At 41.2% G+C, this 18315-nt stretch overlaps 1 protein-coding gene across 1 annotated transcript in view; it reads left to right on the top strand.

Annotated features, from left to right (window-relative positions):
• MTA3 (metastasis associated 1 family member 3) overlaps nucleotides 1-18315 on the top strand; it is a 167487-nt gene that overhangs the window by 44369 nt on the left and 104803 nt on the right. Inside the window, exon 6 of the mRNA XM_027776329.1 lies at nucleotides 8414-8540. Within this exon, the coding sequence (XP_027632130.1) occupies nucleotides 8414-8540 (127 nt within the window). The remainder of the gene's footprint in view (nucleotides 1-8413; nucleotides 8541-18315) is intronic.

Genomic DNA, 18315 nt, shown 5'->3' with positions numbered 1-18315 from the left:
CTGGGCCAGCAGGTGGCATGGTGGTTAAGGTGTTGAACTCTCCCACCTGGTCCATGGCGGTTTAAGTCCTGCATCTGGCAGCTTGCTTTCTCACTTTTTCCCTCTCTCTCTATCTCTGGCGAGCGCACATGCTATGGCAAGTTGAAAAAAAATTCAATAAACAATTAAAAGATTATTCTTTGTCAAGATTATCTTGGCTATTCTGGGTTCTTATACGTCCATATGAATTTTTGGATTAGCTTGAAAAAGGCAGTTGAAATTTTGGTAGGAGTTGCTTTGTACCTGTAAATCAATTTGGAGAGTATTTCCATTTTCTTTAAAAAGAATTATTTATTTTGTTTACTTACATTTTTATTATTTCACATGAATTTTTGACAGAGAAAGACAGGCAGAGAGAAAGAGAGAAAATGAGGGAGCAAGCTGCCAGGTCCAGGATTCAAACCATGGTCAGCTATGTGGGAATTCCAGTGCTTTCACCAGCATGTCACCTGCTGGCCTCGAGTATTGCCATTTTAAGAAGATTAGGTCTTTCAATCTGTGAACACATGGATGTCTTCCAACAGTGCTTTTAGTTTTAATATACAGCTATTGTCTTTGTTAACTGTATTCTTAAGCATTGTATTCTTTTTTATTTTATTATAAATGAAATCCCTTTTGTCCTTTTTTTTCCATTGCAAGAGAGTATGTGCACTGACCAGAGAGAGCGACAGAGAGAGAGGGAGCTAGAGTGCGAGGGAGATAGCATCCCTACTGGGGTGTGGTAACTCACAGTCTGTTCTCCTCCATTTCTTTTTTGGAGAGGTTTTTGCTATGGGGCGCGTGCGCTTGCCAGGCAGACAGAGACAGACAGAGAGACAGAAAGCGAGAAATTACCCTCCAGGGGGGATGGCATGCTGTAGTCCCTTCTCCTCCATTCTCTTCTCAGGATCTTGGGCACGCACGCACATGTACCCTCTGTGAGTTTAAGCCACCTGGTCTGGGACTTTCACCACAGCTAAGTACGTGGGAATCCAGCGACATAGCCATTATGCTAACTGCTGGTCCCTTGATTTTTGAATATTGATCATTTGACTTTAAACTGTAAAATTGTTTCTTCTTTATTTAGATACTTCTCAGAAATCTCAATTGTCATAAAAATTTTTCTGGTTTTATTTAAGTTGCTTATTCCTTTGTTGAGGATATTTTTTATTTCATTCCAGACAGACTTGAGTTGCATCGATACTGAGCTATTTTCAGTACTATAATTGTGCCTTCAAACGTTTGGGTCCTTGTTAAACGTATTTTAGAGAAGTTTTTTACAATATACTTAAATTTTCTGTGTGGTTCGTTATCAACTAGCCTCTTAACGTTGTAATTCTTTAGAAGTATTGAGCTGCCCGAAACCATAGCGTGGTGGTTAAGGCAGCTGGAGTCCACATGGTCGACTGCCTGTTTGGAGTCTTGGACCTGGTGTCTTGAGAAACATGCTGGACACATATGCACGTGTGTCCACAATTCCAAAAGGAGGAGGAAATGGAGGAGGAGAGATCGAGGCATGATTCTTCCCATGTGGGGTGTCTTATTACTGCTTTTTTTCTCTCTCTGTCTCTCTAGTAAGTTTTTTTTAAAAAGGAGACCTAAGCAGTAGCCTCTCTCCCCAACCTGTTTGTTAAAGTGAGCCAAATCCCATGTGACTGACTGTAGTTTGAATCCTAACCTTGGAGGCTTGGAAAACATGCCAGATGTGTGTGTATGGAAACCCTAAATTCTGACAAGATGGATAATGATGGAGAAGGGATTGTGATGTGACAACTCCCCTGCCTCACATGGGGGAGGGGGGTGTTTCTCCCATTCTGTCTTTCTCTCTGTCTCTGGTCAGTACCTGTGACCTTTGGCAAAATAAACAAACAAATGAAAAACCTAGAGGCCTAAGGACTCTTGAGAATAATGTGTGGAAGATTTTTTTTTTCCTCCCCACTAACCCCTTCCCCAAATATTTAGGGATTATAATTCTGATCCTTTCTGAAAAATACTCAGTTTCAGGTGAAGTGCCTACAATCAGTAATGACTTCCCTCCCTGGGTGTTCTCCCTCATTGCTCAGGTACCTTAATTTATGAGTGCCCTCCACCTGCATGCCCCGACTTCAGAATGTGGCCTGAGTTCCTGAGTGTAACCTGCAGCGCCGCTGACTCCCGCGTCCTGTAGCAGTGTGCTCAGGCACTCTGGGCTGCTCAGCTAACGGGATTTCTCCGACCCCTGCATCCTGGCATTGTGGGTGCTAGTCCCATCCCAGTCTGTCTCAGCTTAGCTTGCCAAGTTCATAGGACTGTGGCTTCTTTTTTGTCCTGCAGCTTACATTTTTTTAAAAGTGTGGGAGCCTTTCTGTTTGATTCGTTATATAACACATACAGCTAAGACATAGATTTAAGTATATGTTCTACAAAACTTCAAACGATGCCTTTGTGCAGTTTCCTTCAGTACTCTTCTCCCCTTCTGTCCACAGTGCATTATTATGGGTAAACTATGTGTACTGAGCCTTTTCCAGCTGTAAGGAGTAAGCAGTAAATAATTTGGTATTCAGTATCTTTTATCACTAAATATTGGGTCATCAGAAAAGTCATGACGTATTTTTCTATGGAAAAATGAATCGCAACTTTTCTAACAAGCCAATGGTAGTTGCTATTTACTTTATAACTTTTAGAATATAGCAAACTGGTGTTCCATTAAGTTTGGTAAAATGATTTAAAGATTATCGGGCCAGCAGGTGACATGGTGGTTGAGGTGCTGATTTCCACAGGGACAACTACGCTTTGAGTCCCGGACCCAGCAGCTTGCTTTCTCATTTTCTTTCTCTTTCTCTCCCTGGTAAGCGCACAGGTCTTATATCAAATTTAAATAATAATAAGTAAAATTAAAAAAAATTTTTTTAAATTATAGAAATGTTATCATATGTGATTTTTGATAATGATAGTCATATTTAGTTTTACAAAATGTTTCATTGTCTGGGTCAGCCAGGTGGTGAGGTGGTTAAGGTGGCTGGATCCCACATAGCCAATTGCATGGTTTGAGTCCTGGCAGCTTAAAAAACACACCTACTGGGACCAGCAGTTAGTGTAATGGCTATGTTGCTGAACTCCCATGTAGTCAACCGTGGTTCAAGTCCCGGACCCGGTGGCTTAAACTCATGCTGGGCGCGTGTGCGTGCGTGCGTGTGTGTGTGTGTGCCCAAGATCCCGAGAGGAGAAAGGAGGAGAAGGGATTGCGGCATGGCCATCCCCCCTGGGGGTTGATTTCTTGCTTTCTGTCTCTCTGTCTCTCTCTGTTTTTCTGGTGAGTGCACGTGGCCTGTAGCAAAAACCAAACCAAAACAAAACAGAAAAACCCCACATCTTCTGTGTGTGTGTTCATGCCCAGAATCCTCTGAGGAGAAGGGATTGCAACATGGTCATCCCCTCCTGGCGGGTACTTTATCTGTTTCCCTCTCTCCCTCTGTCTCTTTCTGGCGAGTACACGCATCCTATAGCAAAATAAGAATAATTTTTTTCATGGTCTAAATGCAATATTCTGGCCAGCTGTGGTGGTTCAGCTGTGATACGATGTTCCACCATACTGTGGCCACATGGGAAGGTCTCGGGTTTGCTTCCTGGGGTTCTCCGTGTGTAACCAGGCACCTGCACCTGCACCATGATTTTGGTTCATTGGGGGTGGGGATGGATTGCACCTGGTGACCCTCTTGGGGGGTGTTTCTTTCACATAGAAGAAATAAATAAATAGATTTTAAAAGTGCTAGTTTTTGCCACTGTTGTTTAATGTTTTTTAGGATGTTAGTGGCATGGGAATTATTAATTCCTGCTTAGAAAATCCAGTGAAGATTTATTGAAATAGGTAAATGAAATTTAACAAGCCAGTTTTTAAGAAATGAGTTTCATTAGTGATTAAATAATGAGAGGTGCTGTCGTGGGGATTTCTATCTTTGTTTAGGTTGAACTTAAGAGATTTTCATTTTAGTCCTTTCACCCAGGACCATGGGACTGAACAGTAAAATAAGACTGACTCTTGTTACTATTACTTCCAGAGGCTGGTGCTGCTTAGCTCTGTAGAGTAGGTATTAGAATTCATTTGGCTGTGTATGACAGAAAAACACTCTGTCAAGTCCTAATAGGGTAAAGAGTATAATGTTGTATGTGATATTTGCTGGTGCTAATAGTGCCAGTGCAGCAATAACTTTATTGATCTCCACTGGTGAAATGTTATTAGAACTGCAAGTAAATGGCTCCTTTAGTGCTGTATTCCTATTTGAGCAGTTCATTAAAAAGAACATTCAAAGAATTTTAAGTTGCCTTATTCTTTCATTGAGCTAGGTGAGTTTTTTTCCCCGCATCAATTCTTCATTTTTTTTTTTTACAATTATTTATTTAACTTTATTTGTTGTTGTTATTATTGTTTAAAAAATTGACCAGAGAGAGTAAGAAAGCAAACTGCCAGGTCCGGGACTTGAACTGTAGTCAGCCATGTGAGATTCCAGTGCTCCAACCACCACATCACCTGCTGGCCCCCAGGGTTGTTTGTGCAGTTCAGAGAGTTTGTGCAAGTTTGGAAGTAAAAAAGGTCTGACACCTAGCCCGATTGATCATTAACTTCATGCAATTCAATATGAACTGCAACAACTAGGGTATTATATTTGATAATATTCCTTTCATGATCCAGGCCCTGAAATCACTCTCTCTGTCTGGAGAGAGAGAGTTATAGTTCAATCAGTGAGAAAGAAGAGGGCATCCAGTCATAGCCAAATTATAGGAGTCTATTCAGAAGCCAGCCCTGCAGGAGGACTCATGTCTCACAAAGATCTGAAGTGAAATGAGAGGGGTGCTTATAAAGGCAAGAATCACAATCTTTCCTGGGTTGATGTGATGGTTACAATGGAAATGAGGAGGGGGTGGAGAGGAAAGGGAGAGGGGATTTTATATGGGAAAGCAGTTACAGAAGCCAGATCAAGCAGGTTAATAATTTCTAAGGGCACTTTCCAGACTTTTGCCTAAACACAATGGCTTTATGGCTCAGGGCAGGTGGTCTGGTATTTGGTGATTACCCTATGGACTGGCTATTTAGCAAAGACAGCAAGAATGTTAATCACTCTGTTTACTCTAGGCAAAAAGGAGGAAGCAAGTATCATAAGGAAGGAACATAAAGTTCAAAAATGTGAAACTTTCTGTTTTAGGAGAACCCCCCTCCCCCAGGAAGGCACACATAACATGAGCCTGACACATTTTTTTCTTTTTTTTTGGAGAGGTTTTTGCTTTAGGGCCTGTGCGCTCGCCAGACATAGAGAGACAGAGAGACAGAAAGTGATAAATCACCCCCCAGGGGGGATGGCCACACCGCAATCCTTTCTCCTTCATTCTCCTCTTGGGATCTTTGACACGCACGCACACGCGCCCGGTGTGAGTTTTAAGCCACCAGGTCCGGGACGCGAACTGCGGTTGACTACGTGGGAGTCCAGCGACATAGCCATTACACCAACTGCTGGTCCCAAGCCTGACACATTTCTGAAGCCACCAAGCCCTGTATTCTAACTGTATAGTTGGCCATGTGGGATCCAAGTGCTTTAACTGCTGCGCCACCTGGCTGGCCCGTTTTTTCTGTAAAGAGGTTTTTAAATACAGTGTTAAAAAAATCTTGTGGGGACCAGTATGTGGTGTGGTGGTTAATGATACTAGACTCCCATGTGACCAACCACGGTTCAAGTCCTGGACCTGGCAGCTTGCTTTCTCACATTCCCACTTTCTTTCTCCCTCTGTGATCAAATTAAGAAAAAAAAAAAAAAAGGATAAATAAATAAAGTTAAATAAAATAATTCTAAAAACCAAAAATTTTGTGCACAACTTTGTCTTCTGTCTTTCTGTCCCTTCCAGCTTTGCTTCCATAAGGCAGATGTTTTGAATTGTTTATTAGTAACTAGTTTAACTGAATATTCTTAACACCTTGAATACTGTCATATTTTGGTACCTAATACATGTTGATTGAATGAATGAAAGGGTATCCTTACTCTGACCTCAGACTGGACAGATAGATTGACTACTGTAATTCTAGGTTCAATATCATTTGAATATCATTGTTTCACCATCTTAGCTTCCAGTGTTGCAATTCATAAGTAGATTGCATTTTGACTGTAGTTTTTTGCTTATGACCTGTTTTTTCCATTCTGTAAGCTTTTATGATCTTATGTTATCACTTTCTAAAATTTAAGTATGCTGGGGAAATTCCGTAAGAGAATCTTGTTTGTTAGGGGGAAATTGTCCTGAATCATTTCTTCAGTAAGTCTCTGTTCTCGCTTCTCTCTCTAGTAAGAGTGAAAGAAATTTGCTTTTCTAGTGTTTCTTTCTGAAACTTTTTATTACTAAGTTGTTGGAATTCATGAATTGTTCTTTTTTTTTTTTTTTAAGAATTATTGTATTTACCTTTATTTATTTTTTTTTTTTTTTTTTTTTTAAATTTGACCCAAGAGGGGCAGAGTGAGAGAGAGAGAGACAGAAAGTGAGAAATACCCAGAGGGGATGGTCACACCACAATCCCTTCCCCTTAATTTTCCTCTTGGCATCTTGGGCACGCATGTACATGTGCTTGTTAGGTTTAAGCTGCCGGGTGTAGGACTCAAATCGTGGTCACTATATGTGGGTCCAGTGACTTAACCATGACACCATCTGCTGGTCCCTTATTTCATTTACTTGATTCTGACTCTGTATTCTAGTTTCTGGGATATTTCTTTAACATCATCTTCCAGGGTTTATTTTATTTTATTTTTTTCAGAGAGACTTTTTTCTATTGGGAGTGTGTACTGGCCAGAAAGAGAAAGAGAGACAGAAAGCAAGACATCACCTCCCCGACTCTGGAGGGATGGCCACGCTGCAATCCCGTTTCCATTGTCCTCTTGGGATTTTGGGCACACATGCACAGGCACCCGGTGTGAGGTTTAAGCTCTGGGTCTGGGACTTGAACTATGGTTGACTATGTGGGAGTCCAGCGACGTAACCATTACACCATCTACTGGACCTTATCTTCCAGGTTTTGTTTAGTTTAGTCTTTTAAATAATTATTTATCTTAATTATTTATTTATTTTTAAAAGTTTGACCAGAGAGAGAGACAGAGAGAGAGAAAGAGAGAGAGAGAGCGAGCAGGTCTAAGACTCAAACCAGTTGTCCAAGTGGGAGTCCAGTGCTTTAACTACTATACCACCTGCTGGCCCCTTCTAGATTTGTATTTTTATTTGTTTATTTATTTTTTTTTTTGAGAGGTTTTTGCTATAGGGCGTGTACGCTCGCCAGACAGAGAGAGACAGAGAGACAGAAAGCGAGAAATCACCCCCCAGGGGGATGCCACGCCACAATCCCTTCTCCTCTGTTCTCCTCTCAGGATCTTGGACACGCATGCACATGCTCCAGGCTTGAGTTTTAAGCCACCGGGTCTGGGACTCGAACCGCGGTCGACTGCTGGGAGTCCAGTGACATAGCCATTACGCTAACTGCTGGTCCCTAGGTTTTTATTTGTGTCAGTAAATTTTGAAATTGCTCTTTTCTTTTTAGAGATTTTTTTGCCATAGGGCATGTGTGCTCTTTGGAGAGAGAGACAGAGACAGTGAGAGGGAAGGTGAGAAATCACGTCCCCCCTCCCCCCAGGGGATGGCCACGCTGCAATCTTGTCCTCATTCTCTTTCCAGGATCTTGGACATGCACACAGAAGTACCCAGTGTGACTTTGAAACCACCAGGTCTGGGACTTGAACCGTGGTTGACCATGTGGGAGTCCAGCAATATAACCAATGTGCCATCTGCTGGTCCCAGCTAACTTGTTTTCAGTTGAACAAATTTGTTTTGTTCGTTTTTTCATTTTCATTGAAATGTTAATCCATTTTAACTGCCATTTTGGTGTGGTTTTATTGGGTCGAAAGGGTAGCAAGAAACACAATGCGTATGTTTCATCTCATTCCTTTTTTTTTTTTTTTTTTTTTTATTAAATTGAGAGTGGAACGAGAAGGAGGGAACCCCTTCCACCCCTGCAATGGGTTATGATCCTACTGTAATCCCTTCTTCATTCCTGTCTCATGACAGGATTCTGGGTTCATATGCATATGCACTTGGTGTGTTTTTGAAGCCATCTGGGCAGGATTCAAACTGGTGTTGGGCATGTGAAATCCAGCTCCCTTAATCACTGTGTTACAGGGTAGGCCCATCTAATATTTTTAAGATGAAGTTTTTTGTCTCTCTTTGAGACCTTTACAACTTTTATAGTTATAATTGAAGCAGCTAGTTAAATATGTACACTTAAAGTCAATTATTTTGAGGGAAATATTGAATGAATTGTTGGTCTGATCTATCTTTATCCAAATGTAGGTAATGTTCTTTGTAATAATGAATTCTTTGAATTTTATTTGTGTAGAAGAAATTGAAGAAGAATCTGAAACAACAGTTGAGGCCGACTTGACTGATAAACAGAAACATCAGTTGAAACATAGGGAACTCTTTTTGTCACGTCAGTATGAATCTCTGCCTGCAACACATATCAGGTAAGACCTGAAAAGTTAATCTAAAGTACTCGTAACTGAAAACATAAAAAGCAAACCCAGACAACTTCTTTGAAGCATTTTTCAAACTCTCGAGATTTTTCTCATATTAGTTTTCTAAAGCCATCATAATGGAATTATACCTTAAAATTTATAGTGTGTACTAGCACAATAAAGCCTTGTAAAAATTCTGCAGTGAAGTAACTATTTTATTGGGTCGTTGGAAAAGTCATGACGCATTTTGCATAGAAAAACAAAGAAAAATACATGACTTTTCCAATGCCCCAATGACTTTGTTCTAACTCAGACTTTCCCAATTTATTTGAGTATCTCAGCACCTGCAGAACTCCATCCTACAGACAACATTGTGGAGAATGCTGGTCGTCTTCAGTTTCCTAAAAAATTATGAGTTGTAGGGACCACCAGTTGGCATAATGACTATGTCACTGGACTCCCATGTAGTCAGTCGACTGCGGTTCGAGTCCCAGACCTACTGGCTTAAACTCACACCAGGCGCGTGTGTGGGCGTGCCCAAGATCCTGAGAGGAAAATGGAGGAGAAGGGATTGTGGTGTGGCCATCCCCCCGGAGGGTGATTTCTTGCTTTCTGTCTCTCTGTCTCTGTATTTCTGGTGAGTGTACGCACCATTACAAAAACCTACCCCCAAAAAATAAAAATCTAAGGGGGGGAACCCAACATTAGGCAGATGACCTTGTAGGAAATAGAACTTTTTTTTTAGAGAGCTTTTTGCTATAGGGTGTGTGAGCTTATTTGTAGGAAATAGAACTTTTTTTTTAGAGAGCCAGACAGCAAGAAATAACCCTCGAGGAGATGGCTACACCACAATCCCTTCTCTTCCATTCTTCTCTCGGGATTTTAGGCATGCACACATGCCAGGCTTGAATTTTTAAGACACCGAGTCCAGGACTCAAACAGTAGTAGATTACATGGGAGTCCAGTGACATAATCATTACACCATCTGCTGGTGCTAATATTTGACTTTTTATCCTTTTAGTGAGAATCCAGGGTGAAAACTTTGAATTCTTTATTATTTACTGGCATCTGCTTTGTGCATCGGTAGGATGCATATGTGAGGGAACCCAGCTCCTGGTTTGTTGTAGTTTTGAGATCATAAAGGAATGGTGATGGTCTCCTGTGAGTTACTTGTGTTGATAAAATGGAAACCTATATACACTTGCAGTAGTTTTTAGTATAATGCAGAACAGATACATCTTGGAGGTCTATCAAAATGTCTGAACTCTAAAGACAGATACATCCTGACCATCGGGGTTAGGGAAGCTTCAGAGGACTTGGCTTTATACTGAGCCTCAGTGTTTGGGGAGCATGTTAGGTTGAGGGAGCAGATGGTGAGCCCGAGGTGTGTGAGGCAGTACAGTGTATCCTTGCTCTTGGGTTAAAGAAACTCCTCCTAATTGTGTTCATAATTTCTGTTTTCTTTATCTACCTCTCTATTAGCCATTATGGTCATATAGATTGTTTATGTGTGTTAATAGTTGTAATAATTGCTCCCTGTTCTTTAGCCTGCACTGTCAGGATTGAATCTTAGCTTGCCTTTCTGAGTTCATAAAGGTTTGTAAGCTCCCTAAGGCTCTGATTCGGTATTCTTATATGCACGCACAACTGTAGGGACCTTTGCATAATTTCTTTTTTCAGAAATGGACACAACACTGATCTTCCAGCCAGAAAGTATATGACAAAGATACTGGAATTCCTTTTTCTCTAAATCTTTTTAGAAATAATTTTATCCCTTTTAATAGTTAGAATTATGTCTTTGCTTTGTTTTCCTCATATTTACTCTATGATTTGATTTGCTAGAGCGAGTATATTCTGTGTGACTTAATGTCCTTGGGCGGAAAAGATAATCAAGCCAGGTAATGTGGGAATGATCTTTTATATCCCACCAGGAAGGCTGTTTCAATAAAGAAAGGTAGGAAAGTAAGGTTAATAATTTTTGCTCAAAGAGATGAAACATGAAAACATATTTGGAGATTAAAAAAAAAATAAAGTGTGTATAATTCGGCCAGAAGGTGGCATGGAGATTAGGTTGCTGGATCCCATATGGCCAACCATGCAGTTCGAGTCCCAGACCTGGTAGGTTGAAAATCACACTGGGCTTGTATGCATGTGTACCCAAGACCTGAGAACAGAATGGAGGAGAAAGGATTGTGGTGGGACTATCCCCCCTAGGGGATGATTTCTCAATTCTTTATTATTTACTGGCATCTGCTTTGTGCATCGGTAGGATGCATATGTGAGGGAACCCAGCTCCTGGTTTGTTGTAGTTTTGAGATCATAAAGGAATGGTGATGGTCTCCTGTGAGTTACTTGTGTTGATAAAATGGAAACCTATATACACTTGCAGTAGTTTTTAGTATAATGCAGAACAGATACATCTTGGAGGTCTATCAAAATGTCTGAACTCTAAAGACAGATACATCCTGACCATCGGGGTTAGGGAAGCTTCAGAGGACTTGGCTTTATACTGAGCCTCAGTGTTTGGGGAGCATGTTAGGTTGAGGGAGCAGATGGTGAGCCCGAGGTGTGTGAGGCAGTACAGTGTATCCTTGCTCTTGGGTTAAAGAAACTCCTCCTAATTGTGTTCATAATTTCTGTTTTCTTTATCTACCTCTCTATTAGCCATTATGGTCATATAGATTGTTTATGTGTGTTAATAGTTGTAATAATTGCTCCCTGTTCTTTAGCCTGCACTGTCAGGATTGAATCTTAGCTTGCCTTTCTGAGTTCATAAAGGTTTGTAAGCTCCCTAAGGCTCTGATTCGGTATTCTTATATGCACGCACAACTGTAGGGACCTTTGCATAATTTCTTTTTTCAGAAATGGACACAACACTGATCTTCCAGCCAGAAAGTATATGACAAAGATACTGGAATTCCTTTTTCTCTAAATCTTTTTAGAAATAATTTTATCCCTTTTAATAGTTAGAATTATGTCTTTGCTTTGTTTTCCTCATATTTACTCTATGATTTGATTTGCTAGAGCGAGTATATTCTGTGTGACTTAATGTCCTTGGGCGGAAAAGATAATCAAGCCAGGTAATGTGGGAATGATCTTTTATATCCCACCAGGAAGGCTGTTTCAATAAAGAAAGGTAGGAAAGTAAGGTTAATAATTTTTGCTCAAAGAGATGAAACATGAAAACATATTTGGAGATTAAAAAAAAAATAAAGTGTGTATAATTCGGCCAGAAGGTGGCATGGAGATTAGGTTGCTGGATCCCATATGGCCAACCATGCAGTTCGAGTCCCAGACCTGGTAGGTTGAAAATCACACTGGGCTTGTATGCATGTGTACCCAAGACCTGAGAACAGAATGGAGGAGAAAGGATTGTGGTGGGACTATCCCCCCTAGGGGATGATTTCTCTCTTTCTCTCTGGAGAGTGCATGTGCCCTATATCCCAAACTAAAAATAAAAATAAGAAAGATATATATAAATAATAAACCCTAAAGAGCCATATGCATTTATTATTTAATTGGAAGAAGGTGGTTATAAAGATTTATTTTAAGCTCAACAAGTTATATGACCAGTCATAACAATCTTGCCAGAATAAGAATCCCACAAATGGTTTTAAAAATGTATCTAAAACATGCAAGTATATTTTTAATTTACCATCCTGATAGCTTGGAATCTGTTTACAAGTGATGTTGATTTCCTTTAACAGATTGCCTGGAATGGAAAAGCTAACGATGTTTTTTCATTTTCCATACGTATATTAAAAGCAAGTTTATTAAAATACAATTATCAAGATACTTCTGTGTTGAGCATAGAAATTGCGTAGTATGTGGGGGTGGTTCTTCAAAAAGTGCATGCAAAATGCATTTTATGAAAAACCAAAGGAAATTCTTTTGAAGTTTACTTATGTATTTCATAAGTGAGAGAGACAGAAAGAAATAGAGATAAAGGCCCCTCAGTTGGCCGTTGACATGACAATTCTACTGCCAGCATCAGCCAGCCTGGATCACAGACACCAGTGTGTGTGCAGGAAGGTCTCTGGTCTTGAACCACCATTTTCCCCATGTGTATCTGACTTGCAAAGTTTCATGATTTCCCACTGCTGTATTATCTGGCCCCCAATGTTAATCATTTTTTGTCCCAAAATTAACTTTCATTTTCCATGAACTTTTTGAAGTCCCTGCAAGTGTGATCTGTCAAACACATTTTTTGAGTATATGCCAGGTTAGGGAGCTTAGTAAATAACTGATAAGTAAGACTAAGTCCTCAGTTTATAAGCTCAGGGTGTTTCTTTCTTTTTTGGACAGGTTTTTGCTAGAGGGCGCATGCGCTCGCCAGAAAGACAGAGAGAGACAGAGAGATAGAAAGCGAGAAATCACTCCCCAGGGGGAACGGCCACGCCGCAATCCCTTCTCCTCTGTTCTCCTCTCGGGATCTTGGGCACGCACACATGCCTGGCGTGAGTTTAAGCCGTCAGGGCCAGGACTTGAACCGCGGTCGACTATGTGGGAGTCCAGCGACATAGCCATTACGCTAACTGCTGGTCCCAGCTCAGGGTGTTTATTGGGTGGTGATTTCTTTTAATTATAACGAAGAGACAAGCATGTAACCTTTTCTTTTTATTCCCCAAATTGTGAGTAGGGCAGAGCTATATTTCTTAGCTGTGGTTCTTTCCAAAGAGCTGAATGGGGTCGGGGCATCCTCTGGCCGTGGCATGGGCCTGTGTGCTGACCAACCCACCTGCTGATGTAGAGCAAGTGCACGTTGCAGTGGTTTGACATTTGCTAACGTTGAAGTCATGCCCCATCTATTTAAAGGAGAAAATTACTAAAGCCTTATTGTTATTTGGCAGCAAAGAGGAGTAATTTGGTGAATACTGACTTTTTACTCTCAACGACATTACCAAGTGCCCAGAATTTCCTTGGTGTTCTATGGAGCATAGGAGAAAACCTGACTGAGGCATTCTTGAGTCCTTTGTGGTCCATGAAGTATCAATATAATACACGCTGGATGCTGCCGTCTTCCCAAAGAGCAGGGAGGGAACTCTGTTCCTTCTGATTCTACTTAGAGTGAGTAAACAGGCCTCGGCACTGTTCAAGGTAGAGTCAGGGATTCACTTCTTGTTTGTGAGATAGATAGGGTCTCAACAGTGGGTGTCTATTTGGGGCAGTTTTTGGGGAAGGAGAGGGGCAGCTTCATTCACGCACAGTAATTAGATCATTTAGTAATACATTATATGTTTCTTATAATGTAAAGCTCTGTAACATTTGTTATGCCAGCTGCTAGGCTTGTTATGTGTATATATTTTACAACTCTATTCAGTGTGTGTGTGTGACTGTGTGTGTGACTAATACCATCACTGATAGATTTTCTTATAGCAAATATTTAATGAGTCTTTAAATTTCTATCATCTCATTCACACACATCTCTTCATTCTGTATTCATCCATAAGTAGGCTGAAAATTTGAGGAGCACAACACAGCTACTCAAATGGGAGAGGGTCAGTGGGCTGGTTATTTAGCTCTTCTCTAAAGCCGCCCTTGCATGTCTGCTTTGGGATGCTCTGGCTTCTGTAGTTAGTTTTACATATTGCCCACACTTAACACATATCACTCCTGTGTATTGAGTTTGGCTGTTAAAAATGCTAACATTTAACAAACTCTTACTGATTGATAGTATTTATGTAGCTTTACATGTATATGTGAAGGAGATCCTGTTACCTTCGTTTTACAGATTAGGAAACTAAAGCACAAGATGGTCGAAAAACTTGTTAAACATCTCACAGCTCGTAAATGGCATATTCAGAAATTAAACCCAGATTGTCTTGTTGTCGGTGTTCAGAATTTTATGTTGAATACATAACTGTGTTAAAAAGTGTCTTGGCGGGGGGGGGACACGGCAGGCGGCATGATGGTTAAGGGCACTGGACTCCCACATGGCCGACCATGGTTTGAGTCCTGGACCTTGCGGTTTGCTTTCCCACTTTCCCCTTCTCTCTTTCTCTCTCTCTAACTCTCTCTCTCTGTTCAAATTAAAATAAATAAATAAAATTAAGTAAGATAATTCCTAAAAAAAATATCATGTGGGGGGACAGCAGGTACCATGGTGGTTAAGGTACTGGATTCCCCAAGGCTGACCATGTTTTGAGTCCTGGACGCTTGAAAACCATTTTAGGCATGTGTGCATGTGTGTCCAAAATCCTGAGAAGAGCATGGAGAAGGGATTGTGATGTAGGAATCTTCATTGGGGGATGATTTCTTACTTTATCTCTCTCTCCAGCGGGTACACATATCTGATGGCATAAACTTAAAAAAAAAATGGTATTAAAGGGCCAGCCACTGGCATGGACCAGGCAGCTAGATGTCATGAAGCTGACTGCCGTTCAAGGCCTGGACCCAGCAGTTTTTAAATTTTTTTTTTTTATTATTTATTTATTTATTTATTTATTTTGAGAGGTTTTTGCCATAGGGCGTGTGCACTCGCCAGACAGAGAGAGAGAGACAGAGAGACAGAAAGTGAGAAATCACCCCCCAGGGGGGATGGCCACGTCACAATCCCTTTTCCTCTCGGGATCTTGGGCACGCACGCACACGCGCCCGGCGTGAGTTTTAAGCCACCGGGTCTGGGACTCGAACCGCGGTTGACTACATGTGAGTCCAGTGACATAGCCATTACGCTAACTGCTGGTCCCCAACCCAGCAGTTTGAAAAATATTTGTGGCGTGTGTGCATCTAAAATTCCAAGAGAACGGAGGAGAAGGGATTGCAATGTGGCAACCTCCTCCATCCCCCTGGAGCTGCTTTCTCCCTTTTCCTTCTCTTTCTGTTTCTGTCTCTGTTTCTTTCTCTCTGGTGAATGCACACACTTTATAGCAAACATTTAAAAAGAAAACAAATGCATTAGAGACGGAAAGACTGTTCCTCAGTAAGTTGTTAAATACGCAGTGTCTTCAGTTTTCTTTTTCTTTTTTTTTTTAAGGTTTCTGCCATAGAGTGCGTGTGCTCACCAAACAGAGACAGTAAGAGGGCAATTGAGAAATCACCCCCCTGCAATCCCTTCACTATCATTCTCTTCTTGGGATTTTGGGCACACACACACGTATGCCCTGTGTGAGTTTTGAGCCGCCAGGTCTGGGACTCAAATCTCAGTGGGAGTCCAGCACCTTAACCACTATGCCACCTGCTAGCCCCCAATTTTCTTTTATTTTTTTTTTAAGTTTACTGGAGGGTGAGTGTGCTCCCCAAGAAAGACAAAGAAGTGAGAAGTGAGGGTAGACACTCCCAAAGGGGGATGAATATGCTGCAATCCCTTCTCTTCCACTCTTCTCTCAAGATTTTGGGCACACACACCTGGTATGTGTTTTTAAGCTGCTGGGTCTGGACCTCACACCATGCAGTCTGCCTTTACCCCACTACACAGCCTGATGATCCCATTCATCTCATTTTTGGCTTGCACACACATGTGCCTGGCATACTTTGTGAGCCTCCCTGTCCTGAGACTCCCAGCTGCACAGTCTACCATGTGGGATCTGGTCCCTTCAATCAACAGACCATGGGGGCAACCCAGACACTTACTTTTCTATTTTTTCGAAATAATTATTTTATTTAAATGCTTAAGTCAAATGGGTGAAAATAAATAAATAAAAAAACCTTATTTAAACATATAAACTGTGCTATTATACTAAGAGATAACGTTGCAATGGTAGATGTATAGTAGGGACCGGGAAATACCTACTTGTTTCGGTGATTACTGTCCAAGTGCATGGTTGTGTCTTTTTATGGTCCAGTGTCAGCTTTTCCACATCTCCAATGCACAAAGCCTGGCTTTTTGAAAGCCGCTAATTACAGTATTGATACCTGTAATGATTAATACCTCTCCTCAGCCTCTGGTGCAGCTAGTCAATCATATTTTAAAAGCCAGCTGTTTCCTGCTTGCCCACCTTGGACCACAGCCTTTGAAGTTAATGCTTCGATGTGTCTTAAAAGCACCCCCTGAGAAATCTCATGGAATTTTGGGCACACATGCTTATGTACCTGGTGTGTTTTTCAAGCTGCCTAGTCTGAGACTTGAACCACAAAATCTGTTATGTGAGATCCAGCCACTTTAATGCCTGTGCTCCTGGCTGGCTTAGGAACCTGCCTCAGTTTGGTTCACAGCAAGGACTTTTAGATCTGGCAATTGGTTTTCCAAGTCTGTCTTGTGACAGGGAGTGAATGGTGGGGAAAGCACCATTAAATCCCTGTTGTTGGATCTGACCATTATTCAGAGCATCTCTGTTGAGGACCCTGGTCTATCTCATTGTTATCCCCTGTGGTTCAGGTCCTGGACCTGGAGACTTGCTTTCTCACTTTCTCTCTCTCTCTCTTTTTCTGTCACTCTCTTCTTCTCTGGGGAAATTAAAATAAATAAATAAATAAAGTTAACGTCATTTAATTTATTATTATTAATAACTTCATTTATTATTATTATTATCTTCCAATTTGATCAGAGAGATAGAGAGAGAGAGAGGGAAAGTGAGAAAGCAAACCACTAGGTCTGGGACTTGAACCATGGTTGGCCATGTGGGAGTCCAGTGCTTTTAGCCACCATGCCACCTGCTGGCCCCAAAATAAAATGATTATTTAAAAAAGAAAAAAATAAAGACAGTGTTATCTACTAAAATAACATTCGGCAGATTTTGCTCTTCTCTCTTAAGTGAAACAAAAGAAAACAAAACGATCCCTACTTTAGAGAATTTAAAAAGGCTTTATTTCCTCTAGATAATTCAGTGTGAAACATTAGAAATACTGCTTTGCCAGATGTTATCGAGGGAAAAGGGTACCATAAATACGGGCTATTTTTAGAGACTCCATTCGTGACGTAAGTGTGCAGCTCATGTGAGCACTGGCTCACAGGACACAGAAGTCGCGCTGTGCCTGTGGGACTAGAAGAACTGCAGCAGCCGAGCAGCTTCTTTCTTTCTTTCTTTTTTTTTTTTTTAGAATTTTAAAATTTTATTTTTATTTATTCATTCATTTTATTTTAATTTGACCAGAGAGAGACACACACAGAGAGAGAGGGAGAGAGAGAGAAAGTGAGAAAGCAAGCCACCAGGTTCAGGAATCAAAACTTGGTTGTCCACATGGGCGTGTTCGGTGCCTCAACCACCATGCCATCTGCTGGTCTTGGCTAAGCAGTTTCTTTGGTTGTAGTTTTTTGTTTTCTAAGAGCATTTCTTGTAATTGTTGACTTCCAGTGTTGTTACGTGTGCCCAAGTAATAATACATAATTTTTCTGACTCACTAAGTTGCATGGATAAAATATATTAGAAAAATAGAAACCTTACAGTTCTCAGTAACATAATTTTGAATTTGACAAGAGAATATAGAGGGACCACCAGATGGCATAATTATTACATTGCCGGACTCCCACACAGTTGACTGCTGTTCAAGTCCCGGATTGTGGCGTGGCTATCCCTACCGCCCTTGGGGGAGGAGATTTTTCCCTTTCTGTCCTTCTGTCTCTGTCTTTCCAGTAAGCATGTGCACTCTATCACAAAAATCTCTCTTTTTTGGGAACCAGCAGTTAGCGTAATGGCTATGTCGTTGGACTCCCACGTAGTTGACCGTGGTTCACGTCTCGGACCCGGTGGCTTAAAACTCACGCCGGGCGCATGTGCATGTGTGCCCAAAATCCCGAGAGGAGAAACGGAGGAGAAGGGATTGTGGCGTGACCATCCCCCCTGGGGGATGATTTCTCGCTTTCTGTCTCTATGTCTCTGTCTGGCGAGCGCACATGCCCTATAGC

Source organism: Tupaia chinensis, unplaced genomic scaffold (assembly GCF_000334495.1).
Source record: "Tupaia chinensis unplaced genomic scaffold, TupChi_1.0 Scaffold000661_1, whole genome shotgun sequence".
In the NCBI taxonomy this organism is placed as follows: Eukaryota; Metazoa; Chordata; class Mammalia; order Scandentia; family Tupaiidae; genus Tupaia; species Tupaia belangeri.
The sequence above is the reverse complement of the archived record's forward strand: the minus strand, read 5'-3'. Positions and strand labels throughout refer to the sequence as shown.